The 18,937-nt window shown below is 55.2% G+C and overlaps 1 protein-coding gene across 1 annotated transcript in view; it reads left to right on the top strand.

Annotated features, from left to right (window-relative positions):
- PRKCZ (protein kinase C zeta) overlaps window positions 1–18,937 on the top strand; it is a 100,679-nt gene that overhangs the window by 75,338 nt on the left and 6,404 nt on the right. Inside the window, exons 6-13 of the mRNA XM_065935920.1 lie at window positions 1,180–1,311; window positions 1,888–1,969; window positions 4,813–4,865; window positions 5,880–6,068; window positions 9,108–9,205; window positions 16,354–16,440; window positions 17,791–17,926; window positions 18,106–18,193. Coding sequence (XP_065791992.1) covers window positions 1,180–1,311; window positions 1,888–1,969; window positions 4,813–4,865; window positions 5,880–6,068; window positions 9,108–9,205; window positions 16,354–16,440; window positions 17,791–17,926; window positions 18,106–18,193 — 865 coding nt within the window. The remainder of the gene's footprint in view (window positions 1–1,179; window positions 1,312–1,887; window positions 1,970–4,812; window positions 4,866–5,879; window positions 6,069–9,107; window positions 9,206–16,353; window positions 16,441–17,790; window positions 17,927–18,105; window positions 18,194–18,937) is intronic.

Genomic DNA, 18,937 nt, shown 5'->3' with positions numbered 1-18,937 from the left:
GTACTAGCATGGACACTCACAGGCAAGTCTGGGTCAATCTCTTGTGGGGTCACAGCTCCTTTGTCCTGGGTCCTGGTGCATACAAGGTTTTGTTTGTGCCCTCCAAGAGTCTGTTTCCCTAGTCCTGTGTAAGTTCTGACAGCTCTATGGCGGGGTTAATGGCGACCTCCTCCAAGAGGGCTTATACCGCACCCAGGTCTGCTGCACCCAGAGTCCCTGCCCCTGTCTCAGGCCGCTGCTGACCTGTACCTCCACATGAGACACTCAAACACTCAAAGGCACTGTGGTGCTAAAGATTCTTGAGAGTACCTTGGACTGCAAGGAGATCAAACTAGTCCATCCTAAAGGAAATCAGTCCTGAATATTCACTGGAAGGACTGATGCTGAAGCTGAAGCTCCAATACCTTGGCCATGTGATGCAAAGAACTGACTCACTGGAAAAGATTCTGATGCTGGGCAAGATTGAAGGCAGGAGGAGAAGGGGACGACAGAGGATGAGATGGTTGGATGGCATGACTGATTAAATGGACGTGAATTTGAGCTAGCTCCAGGAGTTGGTGATGGACAGGGAGACCTGGCATGCTGCAGCCCATGGGGTCACAAAGAGTTGGACACAACTGAGCAACTGAAATGAACTGAATTTCATGGAGCCCCAGAGCGGTTCAGAATCTAGATGCGTTCAGTTGCCAGGCATGGTCGCCTCTGTGTTCATCATGCAGGGGTTATGAGTGGGTTTGAATGAGGGTCATGCAGTGGTCAGGCTCCCCCACAGCCTTCTCACCTGGGTCAGTCCACTCAGGCGGGGCCCCTCAGCTGTTCTGAGTACAGCCAGGCTGGATTTGCAACCCCACTCCAGGTCCTGCAGGCAAGGAGGCCCTGCCCACAGAGAGGTCTTGTTATCTGCCCACAAGGTCCTATGGGGGCATAGCCCCAGCCCCTCGGGGCCTTGGCTCCCCCAACCTTGGGAGAGACCCAAGCTGGGGCTGCTGGACCTGGGTGGGGCCTGTTACCAGGTGTAAAGAGGCCTCTTCCTGGCCTGGCTGCATGTCCCCCCAGTGTGGAGGGACCACGGGGGCACAGGCCCGGCTGCATGTTGTTACAGGGCAGTGTGTCCCCTTGGTGTGGAAGAACCACCGGGGCACCAGGCCTGGCTGACGGTGCCTATTCTTGTCCATGCAGAGAGCGTACTGCGGCCAGTGCAGCGAGAGGATATGGGGCCTCGCGAGGCAGGGCTACAGGTGCATCCACTGCAAACTACTGGTCCATAAGCGCTGCTACGTGCTCGTCCCACTGACCTGCAGCAGGCATATGGTGAGTGGACACCTCGGCCAGTTGGGATGCAGTCCACACTGCTGCCCCTCGGACCCTCGGCCTCCCCCTGCCCAGCTTGGGTCCTAACCCCGTCCCTGCTACCCACAAGATGAGAAGAGGGGGTGACGTAGGGGCTGCAGAGTGACGGCCTGGGTCAGCAGTTGGGTCGGGCCTTGTTCCCAAGCCCCAGGAGCCCCCCAGCACTCTTGGGACCCCAGGGCCCACCAATAGGGAGCTGCCTCAATTGTGATGTCAGCCATGGAACCTGGAGCTGGGGCCTGACTGCGGCCGCTGTGTGATGAGGGCAGGGCTGAGGGGACTAAGCGTTACTATGTGAAAAGACACATTTTATAAGCACCTGCTGGAAGGGTGGAACCTGAGGGCTGAGCAGCCACCTCCGCCTTTGGAAACGCAGGTAATTTCAGTGCTCATCTTGCCATGTTCAGGGCGATGCTGTAACAGGTGAATGATGTGTGTTGTGACGTCACAGTGTGTGTGACAGGTGACTCCCGGTCACGCAGTGTCTCCAGAAGCCCCGTGTGGTGCTGCCTAGTCACTCGGCCTGTCTCTCTGCAGGATTCCGTCATGCCTTCCCAGGAGCCTGCAGTGGATGACAAGAGTGATGACGTGGACCTTCCCTCCGAGGAGAGCGATGGAAGTAGGGCTGCTGCTCCCACCCCCAGAACCCTTTCTAGATCCTCCTCCCTCCCAAGCCAGGGCCTGTGAGCATGGCCGCTTGCTGCAGGGCTGGGATGGGCTCCCCAGAGCAGGGGTGGGTGGGCTAGCCTGCCCTGGGCGCCCACATCTCTGTGCTGCTGCCCATGGGAGTCGGGGTGGAGGGTGGGGTTCCCTCTGTTCCAACCTCGGGAGTTCTAGGAGGCACTCGTGCAGTGGCTGCCACAGATATGCGTCTCTGGAAAGGCCTGCTGTGCCCAGTATTGCATAGTTCTTGGGTTTTAGTAAGTTTGTTTTTTTTTGGTTGTGGAGAGGAGTTGGTTCTTTTTTTTTTTCTTACTGCTAAGAAGCATTCAGAGAGCAATTTTTATTCCATTTGGACTGATGGCCCTGCTCTGAGCTTCTGCAGTTCTGTGCATGGTCACAAGGGTGTACGAGGGCCTAGGCCTCACTCGATAAACACTTGTTCTTTCCCCAGGGGTGACATGAGGCTACGGAGCGCAAAGTAGTACAGCACCTCATGTAAAGGAGACTCCCACCCACCACCCAGCTGTCCACCCACCATTCACACACATCCACCCACCACCCACCTACCCACCATCCACACACATCCACCCACCACCCACCTACCCACCATCCACACACATCCACCCACCCACCATCCACCCACCCACCATTCACCCACCCACCCACCATCCACACATGTCCACTCACTCTCCACCCACCCCCACCATCCACACACACCCACCCACCACCCACCTGTCCACCCACCATCCACACACGTCCACCCACCAGCTACCTGTCCACCCACCATCCACACACATCCACCCACCACCCACCTGTCCACCCACCATCCACACACATCCACCCACCACCCACCTACCCACCATCCACACACATGCACCCATCACCCACCTACCCACCATCCACACACATCCACCCACCAGCCACCTGTCCACCCACCATCCACACACATCCACCCACCAGCCACCTGTCCACCCACCATCCACACACATCCACCCACCACCCACCTGTCCACCCACCATCCACACACATCCACCCACCACCCACCTGTCCACCCACCATCCACACACATCCACCCACCATCCACACACATCCACCCACCACCCACCTGTCCACCCACCATCCACACACATCCACCCACCACCCACCTGTCCACCCACCATCCACACACATCCACCCACCACCCACCTACCCACCATCCACACACATGCACCCATCACCCACCTACCCACCATCCACACACATCCACCCACCACCCACCTACCCACCATCCACACACATCCACCCACCCACCATCCACCCACCCACCATTCACCCACCCACCCACCATCCACACACGTCCACTCACTCTCCACCCACCCACCATCCACACACATCCACCCACCACCCACCCACCCACCATTCACCCACCCACCCACCCACCATCCACACACGTCCACTCACTCTCCACCCACCCCACCATCCACACACATCCACCCACCCACCATCCACCCACCCACCATTCACCCACCCACCCACCATCTACACACGTCCACTCACTCTCCACCCACCCCCACCATCCACACACATCCACCCACCACCCACCTGTCCACCCACCATCTACACACGTCCACTCACTCTCCACCCACCCCCACCATCCACACACATCCACCCACCACCCACCTGTCCACCCACCATCCACACACGTCCACTCACTCTCCACCCACCCACCATCCACACACATCCACCCACCACCCAACTGTCCACCCACCATCTACACACGTCCACCCACTCTCCACCCACCCCACCATCCACACACATCCACCCAGCTGTCTACCCACCATCTACACACTTCCACTCACTCTCCACCCACCCACCATCCACACACATCCACCCACCACCCACCTGTCCACCCACCATCTACACACGTCCACTCACTCTCCACCCACCCCCACCATCCACACACATCCACCCACCACCCACCTACCCACCATATGCACACATCCACCCACCCACCATCCACCCACCCACCATCTACACATATCTACCCACTCTCTACCCACCCACACCATCCACACACATCCACCCACCACCCACCTGTCCACCCACCATCTACACACGTCCACTCACTCTCCACCCACCCCCACCATCCACACACATCCACCCACCACCTACCTACCCACCATATACACACATCCACCCACCCACCATCCACCCACCCACCATCTACACATATCTACCCACTCTCCACCCACCCCCACCATCCACACGCATCCACCCACCACCCACCCACCCACCATTCACCCACCCACCCACCATCTACATGTATCTACCCATTCTCCACCCACCCCCACCATCTACACACATCCACGCACCACCCACCTACCATCTACACATCCACCCACTCTCCACCCACCCCTACTACCTACACACCACCCACCCACCATCTATCCACCTGCCCACCTGTCTACCCACCCATCTGCACACCTTGAGAATAGAGACTGGGAGGCTTGACATCAAATCCTCTGCTCTCTCACTTCTAGAACCATGAGGGAAAGTTGTCACAAATGTAGATTTCCAGACCTTGGCCCCAGAAGCTGAGAGTCAGCAGATGGGGGTGGGCTCTGGAAGCTGTGTTCTCCCAAGTCTCTAGTTGAGGCAGAAGTAGCTGCTCTAGGCCTTCCGCCTGAGCACCAGGTGGCCTGGCCTGGCCTGGCACTGCGTGTCCACAGAAGGGCAGAGGCCGTGGGAGTCCCTGGGTCCTGGGCCACATCCCTGATGATGGCTTTGACCCCCCTCCCTCTTTTTCTTTCTCTTCACCAGTTGCTTATATTTCTTCAACCCGGAAACATGACAACATTAAAGATGATTCTGAGGTGAGTAGAAAATGGCTCGTCGGTGTCTGTGTCTGTTATAGAGGTTCATCAGCTCATTTCTGGGGCCACTGTGGGAACTTAAAGGTGAACTAGGGGTGTCCGGGGGCCTCGTGGGCATCAGGGATTGCGTACACCGAGGCAGCGGGGTCACAGATCTGAGAAGTCTTTGAGACTTTCAGCACAGAGGCGATCTCCCAACAGGAGGTGGGACTGACCCTCTAATCCCGGGCTGGTTCCCCTAGCAACCAGCCACACCCTCAGGTGACCTAGAGGCTTCCCTCTAGGCGCTTCGTTAACATGACAAAGGGACACTTGCTGGCTGTCTGCACCTGGAACCCCCTGGGGTTAGGAGCTCTGTGCCAGGAATGGGGCCCTGGAACAAGTAGGGACTTTGTATTACCAACCACAACATCACAGTTCGACTCTGGGTGATAAATGAGGCTTGAGAAGCTTGGTCCCGAGCAAGGGCGGTTCCAGCTGGAGCTTCTGTCCACAGAACCTCAGCACCTAGCGAGGCCACGCCTTTCCCAAAGTGCTTGTCCCCTCTGGACTTGAGCTCTTTCTCCCTGGTCATCTGTGTGTGCAGTGAGTCAGGAGCACTTGGTTACCTTTCCTCCAGCACAGATCCCTCTTCAGAGAGAGTCCTCAGGAGGGGTGCATGTGCTCACGTGGCCTTTCCCTGCCGTTGAGGGTCACTAGAGTGATGCTTGCTGTGGCGGGTCTCCTGAGGCATTAGCAGGTTATGGTTTGTGGCCCCCGGGGAGGGCCAGTGAGCTTCTGATCCCAGCACCGATGGCCCTGGGGTGTGTGAGCCCGTGGTCACCTCCTCAGCAGTCAGGGCAGGCTGGCCCTGCACATCCCTCCTGGCTCACAGAGGGGCCACCTGTGACTGGTGATGGCTCCTGGATCTCTGCTCCTTTCATCAGAAGCTCTAGGGGTCTAATCCTGGGTGGGGAGGGCATGGGTGATGATGAGTCCCCTCCCGCTTCCTCCCATCTTGTCCACCCCCATCAGGACCTCAAGCCAGTCATCGACGGGATGGACGGGATCAAGATATCTCAGGGGCTCGGGCTGCAGGACTTCGACCTGATCAGGGTCATCGGGCGCGGGAGCTACGCCAAGGTCCTGCTGGTGCGGCTGAAGAAGAACGACCAGGTCTACGCCATGAAGGTGGTAAAGAAGGAGCTGGTCCATGACGATGAGGTGAGACTGCATCTGTCCCCCGTTGTTGTTGTTCAGTTGCCAAGTCGTATCCAACTCTGTGACAATGGCCTGCAGCACGTCAGGCCTCACTGTCTGCTCCTCTGCATGCAAGTAACGCACAGAACAAAACGTGTGCTTCTACCGCTCTCCAGTGTAAAGTTTAGTGACTTTAGCGCGTTCACGGTATTGGGTAACCGGTTACCGCCAGCCCATGACGTCTCCTCCCCGTGAGCAGTCCTCCCCAGCCCCTTCCGGCCCCACAGGCCGCTTCTGTCTCTGTGCATTTGCCTGTTCTGGATGCTGCATGTAAATGGAACCATGCGCTGTGGGACCTTCTATGTCTGGCTTCTCTGACAGAGCATCTCGTTTTCACGGTCCATCCAAGTGTATCGAGGCGCGGCACCTCCTCTTTCTTTTCTAGGCCTCAGTCGTGTTCTGTTTTATGGACAGGCCCCGTTTGGCATGTGTGTCTGTCCCTGATGAGCGCGTGGCTTGTCTCCATTTCTGGCTGCCGTGAACATCTATGCGGTTGTCTGAGTCCCTGTTTTCACTCCTCTGGGTGTTCACCCGGGAGGGGACTACCAAGTCATAGGGTCATCTTGTGTTTCACTCTGAGGAACAACTGAACTGTCTTCCCCTGTGTCGTTTTACGTCCCCACCAGCAACACACGAGGGTCCCACTTCTGCCCATTCTTGCCAATACTGGTTGTGTTCTGTTTTTTGATTATTGCTCTTCTAGCGGGTGTTTAGTGGCTTTGACAGGCATTCAGCACCTTTTCATGGGCTTCTTGTCTTTGTGTACTTTTGATCTGTTCTTTGACCCCTGAACGGGGGTTACATCCCTTAGAAGCAGAGAGTGACTTCAGAGGGAGCAGTGATGATGTCACTGTGAGACGACTTGATACACATGGAGTGGGGGCCACGGGAGGGCTGCTTAGGCTTGCAGCTCAGAGGGCAGAGCCAGGGCTTCACCAAGTCCCCACCTGCCCTCCCAGCAAATGCATTTGTGCAGTGCACACACCACGCAGTTGGCCACCAGCCCCACGTGCTGAGCTCACAACTGAGCTGGTGCAACCCTGCCTCTCAGCTGAGGAAGCAGAGCCCTGGGGAGGTGTGGAACCCAGCCGGCGTCTTCACTGATGGGAGGTGAGGGGCTCAGCCAGCATCTTCACTGATGGTCACAGCCCTGCAAGGTGATTCCAAGTCTCTGCCCAGTGCACGGCTGGCTGGAGGGTTGATGGTGTCTTTGGGGGTAGGGCAGTTTCTAAAATGCTGAGAGGAGAGGTCTCCAGGGAGGGTTACTGCTGTAGTTGATCCTGGCATCATCACATAGCCAGGGCCAGGGCTGGAGTCTGGACTTTGAGGTGGTCTCAGGAGAATGAGACACTAGGAGCCAGCAGATGGGCCAGCTGTTTGCATTCTGAAACTCTGCCGTCCTGTGGCCCCAGGCCTGGGCCCTGGTCGGTGGACTGAGGGGTGGCCCTTATCTGATCTCCGGAACCTGTGAGCAGGACCTTATTTGGCGAGAAGTGATTACGAATCCTGGGATGGTCATTCTAGATTATCTGGAGGGGTCCTAAATCCAGGGACAAGTGTCCTTTTAGAGAAAGGCAGGGAAAGATTTGAGACCGAAAGAAGGAAAAACACAGTGAAACTGTTAAGAGGGAGGCAGACAGGAGCCAGAGGCCCCTGGAGGTGCAGGAAGGACCCTCCGTGGGGACCTGGGCGAGAGCGTGGCCCTGGCCACACCTGAGCTCAGGCTTCTGCCTCAAAACAACGAGAGGATGCAATCTGGAGTGTTGAAGCCCAGTAGTCTGTGGCATTTTGTTACAACAACCTGGAGAGTCCAGCAGGCGGGAGGAAGGCAGACCGGGGGGCTTGGCCTCCGTGTGGGGGAGGGGGTATCATGTACCCACTGAGGTTTCCTTCCTGAGCACCTGGGTGGCCAGGTGCCCTGGAGAACAGACAGGGATGGTTGGCTGTGTTTAAGGCTGGGTTTGCACCTGAGACTCCGAGTGGAGACGCCAGTTGGCCATTGCTTGAGCAAGCAGAGCTGGGGTGGGTAGGGCTGGTCAGATGAAGCCATTCCTCCCAGAGCATCTCCTTGGGAGGGTGGAGGTCAGAGGGATCAGGACCCAGCCTACGATGAGGAACCCAGACGATCTTTGGCCCTCCAAATGTGTGCTAACTGAGAGTTCGCTAATTTTTCCCAAATACCTTGGGGGAAGGCAGGCTACTCTGAACACATCTCATTCCCTCTCACTTTCCCTGAAAGAAGGGGGTTAACTTAGAGAATTTGGGGGCCTGGGCCTCATGCAGTTCTTCTTTCTCGGGTTGGAATGGAACCAAAGCTGGGACTGTCAAGCTGACTTTTCTCCAGGTTTCAGTGTATACTGTGAGGGAGACAATCCTATTGTGGGAGCTGGTACTTGGGAGATGAGTGTGGGGTTTGAGGAATCCTCCACTCTCTGTTCCTCCCTTCTTAAGTGGAGATGATATTACAAACCTTCCATGGCACCATGGGCAACACATGAGGCCAACTCACAGCTGGAGATGGTGGCTTTAGTGATGCTTTGGTAGAAATGGTGATAAATGATGATGGTGATAGCTGATGAGGTAATAGAGATAGATGGTGATTGTGGTGGTAATGATGGTAAAGGTAATGGAGATGATAGTGATGATGGTGGGGATGGAGATGGTGGTCAAGGTGGTGGTGATGGTGGTGGTGGTGGTAGTGATGGTGATGGTGGGGATGATGATGATGGTGGTGATGATAAGGATAGTGTTGATGATAGTGATGGTGATAATGGTAAGGATGATGGTGAGGATGGTGATGGTGATAGTGTTGATAGCGATGGTGATGACAGTGAAGGTGGCAGATGGTAATAGGGACAATGGTGGGGATGGAGAATGTCTTAGTGGGCACTTTCTTTCCTCTCTGCATTGTTTCCCCTCAAGCAGAGTTGACAGAGTTCCTCTCTTGCCTCCCCTTCCCCAGGATGTCTGTGAAGTATTCACACTCGCTGGCTTCTATTTCAGGATATTGACTGGGTACAGACAGAGAAGCACGTGTTTGAACAGGCATCCAGCAACCCTTTCCTGGTCGGCTTACACTCCTGCTTCCAGACAACAAGTCGGTAAGATAAGGGGTGTTTCTCGGATTCTGCTGCTCTCTAGTCTGAACTGCAGAGAGGCTGAGTTGGCGTGAGGTTTCCGCTCTCATCTGCGGGGCCCTCCCATTTGCAAGTGTGGGGGCTTTTTAGTTCATCACATAACTTTGTTCTCAGCTGGTGTCATATAACTTGAATTTCATACAAATGAAGCTAAATTCTTTCATTCTATTTATAAAATATTTATTGAACACATCCCACTGCATGGGATACAAGCATGGGATTGGGTGCTGGTATGGCCCTGTGAGTGGGAGGTCTATCTCTGTGCTTGTGGGTCTCACTGATAGTGGAATAAAGTAATAAACACCAGGAGCTTTACTTAAAAGCTTTGTATATGTTAGATTTCTGCTTTAAAATGGTTGGAACTACTGGTCTATGATATTCAGGATATACTCAATTTGGAATTTTCTTGGCCAGATGACTTTAACTCACAATTTGTTTTATTTGAAAAATTACTGTGTTCTGGGTCAGAGTCCTCAGGGCCCACCCCCAGGTTCGGTGACTTAGGAGAACTCGCAGGACTTAACACATTGTCGAATTCAAGGCTGAGACTTACTGCTGGAAAAGGGTATAAAGCAAAATTGGCAAAAGACAAAGATGCTTGAGGTAAAGTTGGAAGGAACCTGAGCATGCACTGGCCAGAGTCCCTTCACGTGGGGTCCCATGGACTCCTTGAATTCCTCTGGAAGGAATCGTGAAACCTGGAGTTAACTGGGGTGAGTCATGTAGGCACCTCTGCTTAACACATGCCAAATCCCAGACTCCCAGTAAGCAGCAGGTGTCCAGGGCAGATGCGGTGTTTCTGCAATGTGATCGCATGAAGCAAGCTCACGTTTAGGGAGGGTTTGCATCAGCGCAGGGAGCCGGTGACTCCACTGGAGTCAGCGTGTGGCAGGGTGGTCTCAGCCCTGCTGTGCTCACTGTCTTTGCTCAGGGTCCCCTGTGAATGAGCAGTGAGTCACCCCCCCCACCCCCGTGTGCCCCCTCACCTCCCCCATCTCCACCCCCCTGTTCCCACAGAACTGGCCTTTCCCCAGGTCTGCAGTTGTCCCCCGGCCCTGTTCCCAAGCTCAGTGATTCTGTCTCCTGAGAGGGTCTCAGCCTCCTCTGTTTCCTCCCCCTGAATCCTGACCACAGCCTCTCGGAGCATCCGGTCCCTGGGGCACCAGGTTGTCAGTTCCCCCACACAGAAACTGAGCCATGTTTGAAAACACGGATCCGAAACTTCTGACCCTGACCACTTTCTCAGTTGCTTCTGGGGAACATCCAGGCTCCTAGGCGCGTGGATGAGGCCATGTGACCAGGCTCCACCCCAGTCTGTCCATCTTTGCCATGCAGCCCTTCCCTCACCTCTTCTTCCCCAGCCCGGGGTGCATGGAGAGCCCAGCGCTTGTGTCCGGTGTACTTTCCACGCCTCTGTTTGGCCCTGACCAGTCTCTGGGATACGGGACAGACCCTAAGGAGGGTGTCCTCCTGACTTCACTCTTCCTAAATGGATTCTAAAACGGGTTTCGCTGTGATGTTCTGTTAACTTTACTACATGGAACATGAAGAGTGTGGACAGACAGGGGTCAGATATTTCAGCCTCACTTCCAGCTTGATTGCTGGAAGCACAGCACCTTCCGAGCTCACACCCTGGCAACCTTCTGGTTCACATGCTCCCAGGTACATTAAAGTTAGGATCACCCCTGTGCGATCCCCGCAATACGGGCGCGCATGATACTGCCTTTCCAGACCGCTGTGAGAAGACTCGTATAGAGCCTTCAACACCATAGCCGGGAGGCACCCTGGGGCAGTTATCGTCTGTGTCTAGTTTCCTTGCCTCTAACATTACAGAACCCAGCAGTAACTTCTAGAAGCACCTGAAACCTGGATGGTTGGAGCAATGTCTTTCCGGGCTCTTTCTCGGTGCCTGCTTGGACCCAGCCCCTCAGTGTGAACTCCCTAAGAACTGGGCCACGCAGGCTTTTCTCATGCTTCAAGCAGTTGGTTGATCCTGGCACCTTATGGGCAGTCACAATATTAAAGGATGATTCTGTAAGTGCAGTCATATTCTCGGTAAAGAGGCACAGTGAGTGTGTGTCAGAGTTCACGTGACTCTCTGATTAATGAGAAAATAGTAAGAGGTCATGACCTGTCCACAGGAGTTCCAGGTCCCATATGTGTCAGCTGACAGGGACCTTGGGGTGGACAGACACCCAGTGCAGAGCTGGCTGGGGGCCAGGAGGGGTCTGCACCGGGCAGACCTCCTTTGCAAGTCTGTGGATGGCATTTTTGGCATAGAACCCACCGAGTCAGAAAGCATCTGACAAGTGCAGCCACCAAGACCCCCACGCAGACCAGAGTGGATCCTGCAGGGGGCACCGAGGCCTAGGGCACTCAGGATGGCTGTGGGGATGTGGCTGGGGCACCTGCCAGCTACTGCACCATCTCCTCCAGGCTCCTCATGAGTTGTCGCCCCTGAGCACCTGCCGTGGGGCCAGGGGCCCACTGAGTCCTTGCAGTGCTGCCAAACAGTGGACACCTGCTCAAGCTGAGCTGTGCCCGTGGGCTCCCAGCAGCAAAAACCTGGTGAATAAGGCCCAGCTTCTCATGAGCAGTTACCAGAAGGGGAGCATGTGGGCCTGCAGTGAGCAGACCCAGGGCCCAGCCTAATCACCTACTCCTGATGGGGGTTGGGGAGAACTGGTTCCTGGGGGCCCTGGAGATGGTGGAGGTGCTCACGGGACACACCAGCAGCCGTGATGCAAGAAGCTACACAAGAGGCTGTGAACCCAACAGGAGTCAGCTTTGACCTTGAGAGGACAGGTGCCCCCTCCCTAGGATCATGAGTCATGGTACTTTCGAAAGGTAGAGCATTTGTTCCTGTCATAATTTAAACCCAGAATAGAAAGCGGGGTGCTGAGTGACAGCGGGTGTGGGCGGAGCCACGTCAGCCTCTCTTCTCCATGCAGATCCCCTGAAATGGTCCACGTGCAGCCCCGACCCCATGGGCTAGAGTCTCAGCATGAGGGCGCACGTGGGGAGAGGGGTGTACCAGAAGGTGGCTTCCTTGCTTCCCAGTTTTGCTTGCTGTACTTTTCACATTTTCTAGGTAGTGATATCCTCAGTGTCCTGCGACTGCTTCACTGTTTTGGTCTCTCCTACTTTGCCTGATTTCATCATCAGGCATGTCTCCTGTGAATGTGCGGTTCACGTTCCAGGAGTCCTTCACATGTGATAGCACCTGCATTTGAGCTGGACTCAGCCCAGTCGCACTCGCCTTGGAGCTCGGACATGTGTTGAGTGGTGTGTTGGGCACACCTCCTTTACGGGGAGGTGGGGGCTTTTTGTCCTATCATCCAGGAGGAGGTTTCTCTGGGCTGGTTCATCAGTTTCTTCTCTGTCAGCGTCTGTCCCTGAGCCGTGGTCTCTGGTCTGCTTGCTCACAGTGAGCAAGTGAGCAAGCAGGATCATGTGAGCATCCTTCTGAGTCAGGGACTAGGTTCTGATCACGTGGGTCCAGGGGTTGCCTAGCATTTCTGATCTGTGCTTTCTTTGGGAACAAGGCTGGTCCATCCTCAGATGCCCTTTTGGTTTTTTACTTCCTTTCTTGTCTGTCCTTCATCATCGGAAGCCCGGGCCCTTGTCTGCTTCCTTTGTTCCTTTCTTCTGTCCCCTACCTCCAAGGGGACAGGGGCAGCCACCCTGTGATTGGGGGGTTTATAACTGGAAGTCGTGCTCCAGGTGTGGGTTCTGGATTCCTCCAAGCCACCCAGTATCAGATCTCATAGACAGTAACTGTGGTCCTGGGAAAATTCCTTGACCTCCCAGCATCTCAATGTTCCTGTCTGTAAAATAAGGGAACTCCTAGAACCTACCGTGCGGTTCTTGGGCTAAGTTTCATACACAGGTGTGCTTAGAACAGCACCTGACATTTTGTGAGAGTTGTGGGAACTGTTTTTGTTATTTTTTATACCGGGGGTCAGCACTTTTTCTCAGAAGACCAGATAGTAGTATCACCTTTGAGGGCCACATGGCCTCTATGACAACTACTCATTGGGGTGCAGACAGACACAGGCAGTGTTCCAGTAAAGCCTTACTGACAGACACGGGTTGGGGAGTGGGTGTGGTCAGATGCTGGTGGCATTGCTCTTGATCTCAGCACTGTCCCATGACATCTGGGTCTCCTCTGAGTGAGGCTGGTGATCTACCCCAGAGGATAGGGAGGCTGGCCTGACTTGGCCCTGAGATGAGGAAAGCTTCTCAGGTGGTCCCCTCTTGCCCCCTGGCACCCTCGACCCTCAGAGGGGCTGGCATTCCAGGTTTATCCTGGGTGAGAGGTTGGGTGGGTAGCGTCTCTGGCCCCCACTCTGCAGCCTGGCTCCTGCCCTGGTCTCTGGCCCAGGAGTGGACTGTGGTGTTTACTCCGCTTTCTGTCTCCAGCTCTTGATGAATCCTGTTTTGTGAGTTTTTACTATGTTCTGCTTAACTATATTTAGTTAAGTACTAAGGAAACGTGACCTGCTGTCTCAGCCCTTGGTGGGGGGGCTTCTTTCTTGTCCGGGCATCACACATGTGCCAACCAAGCCATGCAATCTGGGGCTCACGGGCAGAGCCCCAGTCATGGAGCCCGGAGACATGCCCTTGGCTGTGCTTGGCCATGGACATTGGGGTGTTTGTCACAGCAGCCAGCTTATCTGAGTCACTTGAAGCGTCATCATTGGGGTGAATCGGCCCCTGGTGGCTCTTGGGGGGTTTGCGCCAAAGAAATGTTGAGGGTAGTACACCCAAACTAAGACAACATCGTAACTCAACTAGACTCCAATATACATTTCTTTAAAATGTCAAAAGTAGTGTTAATGTTTATCTGTAGAAGGAAGAAAACATCAGGGAACTGGGAACCCATGTGCCACATGGCGTGGCCAAAATAGAAAAAAAAAACCATTCTGCCCTGTTGTTATAGCTGATCAGTGTTGCAGATTAAGTGAATTCCTTGATCAGTGACTTACCTGAGACCTGGGGCCCCAGGTGACAGTCACAGACCAGCCGAGGGTGCCTCTGTTCACTCCAGTCACATGGCTTCTGTTGAAACCACCGTTATAGGCTTTCCTCCAGATCCAGAAAGGAAGCCACCATTGCTGCTACTTTTCTCGGTTTTTAAACATCTCTCCTGCTCCCTGAGGCCTCATGTTGGTGTCTGTCTCCAGCACCAGGATGGCACTTCTTTGTGTCCATGTGGGCGGCCACCATCCATTCCCTGGGGAGCATCCACATAGGGTGGACACGTCTCCTGGGGCAGCGCATCCCTGCTCACCGTGGCAAGTATCGTCCTGTTCTTTGAAGTACAGCGTTCTGAATAAGCGCTCTTGTTTTTTAGCGGCGAGGCCCTGGGCCTCTCCCCAGGGCTTGAGCACCTGCACAGTGTTTCCCCCCAGTGTGGCTGCAGGGTTCAATGTGCACACATGTTGGAACAGTGCGCGAAGGTCTGTGGGGGCTGTGCAGCCATCCTTGTCCTGTTTGTGCCACATCGGCAAGCCTATTCCGTCTCTCACCTCTGTTACAGCGTGAAAGCAGCCACAGGCAAATGTGTGAGTAAAACTTAGCTACGGTGCAGACCGCCCCGTGTCAGGGTCAGTGTCACTGGGTCCTCTCCAAGCGTGAGAGCCGCCCCACCCTGCAGGACCACATGGAAAGCTCTGGCTGCTCCCCCAGTACTCAGCCCTCAGTCTCCATGTCTGCTGTGTGCGTTTAGGAATGGTTTCTTGTGTAAATATGTGATCAGAGGCTTGGTGGGCAGTCTGTAGCTTGTTCACATGCTCCACGTGTGGGGCGTCACCATCATCGCAGCAGTGATGCAGACAGGCTGCCAGTGCTCAGAGGGGCTCCCTCTGTGCTCTCAACTCTCTGAAAGCCGCCCCGCTCCATACCCAGAGGAACTGTTGACCTAAAAATCCACAAGCCAGCCTCAGCAGGGCATTTCAGGGAAATTGGGTGTGAACTTAATTTTGAAAATGAAACCTTATTGTGAGGAGGATCCTATCAAGGAGGGAAACCACAAGGTAAATTGTCTGGGGACCCGAAGAGCCCTGCCTGCATCCAGAGGATGGGCCTGTCAATCACAGGCCTCTCCCACCAGCACCTCCACCCTCCTAGAGGCCTGTCAATCACAGGCCCCTCCAGCCAGCAGCCCCACCCTCCTCTGGGAGGCCGGTAGCATTGCAGATTCCCAGTGGCCAGGTCCGTGTGTCTGACCCTCTAACTCTGGACCTGCAGCTTGGGGTGGGTCCTATGGGAGGGGTGCATGGGACCGTCGCGTGGTTCCAGCCAGCCCTTCCTCTCCTGACTGCTCACCCCCCTGGCCATTTTGTAGGCTCTGCCTCAGGCCCTCCAGGCCAGCCACACCAGGAGGTTGAGCACCTCCTCCCCTTTGGCCTGCCCATCTCCCTGCCCCAGGTCCACCCAGACAGTGGCCAGAGGGCCACTGGCGTCCCCCAGATGGTGCACCCGCCCTTCTGGCTTCTCCAGCTGAACCAGGCCCCTCAACTTGCAGGGTGATCCCTCAGCTCTGCCCTCCCCTACCTCTCCCTACGCACCATCCAGGCCTCTGCTCCCTGGGGAGGCCTTCCACAGCCACCAGCCACATAGCACCCTCCCAGCCCCAGTGAGCCCCCAGCCGTGCCTTATTTTTACATTTTTACCCCAAAGGCAGGCCAGGCATCATTGAAAGTGAAAAGTGAAAGTCAGCCAGTCATATCTGACTCTTTGCAACCCCATGGACTGTAGCTTGCCAGGCTCTTCTGTCCATGGAATTCTCCAGGCCAGAATACTGAAGTGGGTAACGGTTCCCTTCTCCAGGGGATCTTCCCAACCCAGGGATCGAACTCAGGTCTCCCACATTACAGGTGGATTCTTTACCACCTGAGCCACCAGAGAAGCCCTCTAAAGGCATCACTGGAAGAGTAAATAACTGTGTTGAATGACATGAGTGGTGGACGAGAGTTTCTCTCCCAAGTTTTATTTCATCAGGATCAAAGCTGAGGGGCTCCCGCCACTGACCCCAGAGTTGGATGGCCTGGTCACCGCCTGCCTGGGCCTCTCAGGACGAGGGTGACCCCAGCCTGTGTGTCCTGCAGGTTGTTCCTGGTCATCGAGTACGTCAACGGGGGCGACCTCATGTTCCACATGCAGAGGCAGAGGAAGCTGCCCGAGGAGCACGCCAGGTGGGTGCAGCTGGGGTGGGCACGGGGGTGGGGGAGGGTCAGGGGAGGCCAGGCCACAGTCCGGAGGGTCCTGGGAGTGACCTGGCCTTGGTCCCGACCCTCGGAGCGCAGTGTGCACAGTGGCACCATCCGGCCTCAGCAGGACGATCTTTGTTTTTAAATGATTCTCAGGGACCACATTGCCCCCACCCCCACCCGCTGCAGCCTGGGCCTCACAGGTGGGTGTGGCGTTTATTTCCACCCCATACACATCTCTTTCCTGTTTTCCCATACTTTTTTCCATTTTCCTCATTTCCTCACTTAAAAATAATCCCATGTGGCACTGTGAGTCACCACCATAGGTCCTTTTTGGGGAGAGGCAAGTAATAAATCAAGAACCCCATACGCTCATGTTTTCCTTTTTTAATTGTGGAAAAATACACATAACATAAAATTCCCACCTCAACCATTTTTAAGTGCACAGTCAGTAGCATTGGGCACATTCACATTGCTGTGCAGCCATGCCCACCACCGTCTCTAGGACTCTCATCGCCAGGACTTTCTCTTCTTCCCGGACCAAAGCTCTCCCCATAAAACACTCGCTCCACACCCCCTCCCACAACCCACACTCTCCTACTTTGTCTCTGTGACTCTGACTCCTCCAGGGACCTCAGAGAAGTGGAATCCCATAGGATGCATCCTCCCTCATCTGGTTTGTTTCACTCCGTGTCATGTCCTAAGGTCCATCCACGTTGGAGCAGGTGTCAGTGTCGGGACCTCCTCCCTTTTCAAGGCTGGATCCTATCCTATCATAGGAATGGGCCACATTTTATCCTCATCTTTTGATGAAAACTTGGGTTGCTTCCATGATTTAGCTACTGTGAATAGTACTGCTGTGAACAAGGGGGTACAAATACCCATTTGAGCCCCTGTTTTCAATTCTTTCGAGTTATTCACAGAAGTGGAATTGCTGAGTCACATGGTAATTCTATTTTTAATGTTTTGAGGACCTTCCAAGCTATTTCCCACAGCAGCTGCACCATTTTATATCCCAACCAGCAGTGCATGAGGGTTGCAGTTTCTCCACATCCTTGCCAGCACTTGTCATTTTCTGTTCGGAGGGATGGGGGGCCCGTTGTCTAGTGGCTGTCCTGGTAGGTGTGAGGTGGTGTCTCATGGTAGGTTTGGTTTGTGTCTCCCTGATCACAGGGATGCTGCATGCCTTTCCCGGTTCCTGTGGGCCCACGTGTGTCTTGCCCAGTCCTGTTGGCCCATGAGCTCATCAGTGGAGAATTCCGACGTCTTGTGTCCTTCTGTCCAGGTTCCTGGTTGGGTTCTCTCTGCTGATGACAAGTGTCACCCCCTCCCCAGGTTCTATGCTGCTGAGATTTGTATCGCACTCAACTTCCTACACGAGAGAGGGATTATCTACCGGGACCTGAAGCTGGACAATGTCCTCCTTGACGCCGACGGCCACATCAAGCTGACAGACTACGGCATGTGCAAGGTGAGCATCCTGCCCACTGCTCCTGCCTACCCGCCTCCCGGGGTCATGGCCAGCCTGGCGCCCGCACCGTCTCACCCATGCCTGGTCTCCGGCACCTCCGCATGACCATGCGTTCTCCCACTAGTGGGGGCATGTCTGGGGGGTGCCCTCCCTTCTAGTAATTAGCTTTGTCCCCACAGGAAGGCCTGGGCCCCGGTGACACAACAAGCACTTTCTGCGGAACCCCGAACTACATTGCCCCCGAAATCCTGCGGGGAGAGGAATATGGTGAGCACGGGTGGGACAGGCACTCAGCTCCAAGGTGGGAGTGGAGCAGGATGCTCTGAGGCCTGGGAGTCTCCTCTGCCCAGGGACTTGGCTCTGAGTCTGGAGTGGAGCAGGACAGCCTGAACCCTGGGAGCTGCCTCTGCCAGAGACTCTGTGATGGAGCAGACAGCGAAGGAGGCAATCCTAGCGGGGCTGACCCTGCCGGGGTCCTAACCAGGGTCTCTGGGGAGCTGGCCCAGCTGCCAGGAAGAGGGTTTCCTGACCAGACTGCATTAAAATACACACCCTTACTTCGCCAGCCCCAGGTCATCACATGGCCTCAGTCCCAGCTGTTGTCCCATGTGTCCACCTGAGTGTCCCCTGGGGAGGTCACTGGGCAGGATCCCTCTGGTCAAGGAGCCCAAAAGGCTTGGGAAGGAGAAGACAATGCAAAGACAGGCCCCAAGCAGGGGTCCCAAGTCACTGGTGCCACCCACAGGTGTGGGTTCCCTAAACCCACCAGAACCACCCACAGCCCCTGTGACACTGGACTGTGTCCACCCTCTCCTTCTCTGGGTGTGAAATGAAAGTGAGATTAGAACATGTGTACATGTGTGTCTGTGTGTGCACACCCCCTGCATTTTTGGGTTCTTCTGTTTTCCCATCACAAATACGCTTTCAAATATTTTCACATATTTTCTTTGCCGTTGAAATTGGGGGGTGGGCAGGTTCTTGCCCCCTCAGATCCCTAGGCACCTGGGAGGC

This window comes from Muntiacus reevesi, chromosome 5, assembly GCF_963930625.1.
Source record: "Muntiacus reevesi chromosome 5, mMunRee1.1, whole genome shotgun sequence".
Lineage (NCBI taxonomy): Eukaryota > Metazoa > Chordata > Mammalia > Artiodactyla > Cervidae > Muntiacus > Muntiacus reevesi.
Note: the sequence above shows the minus strand (reverse complement) of the source record. Positions and strands in the feature narration are given on the sequence as shown.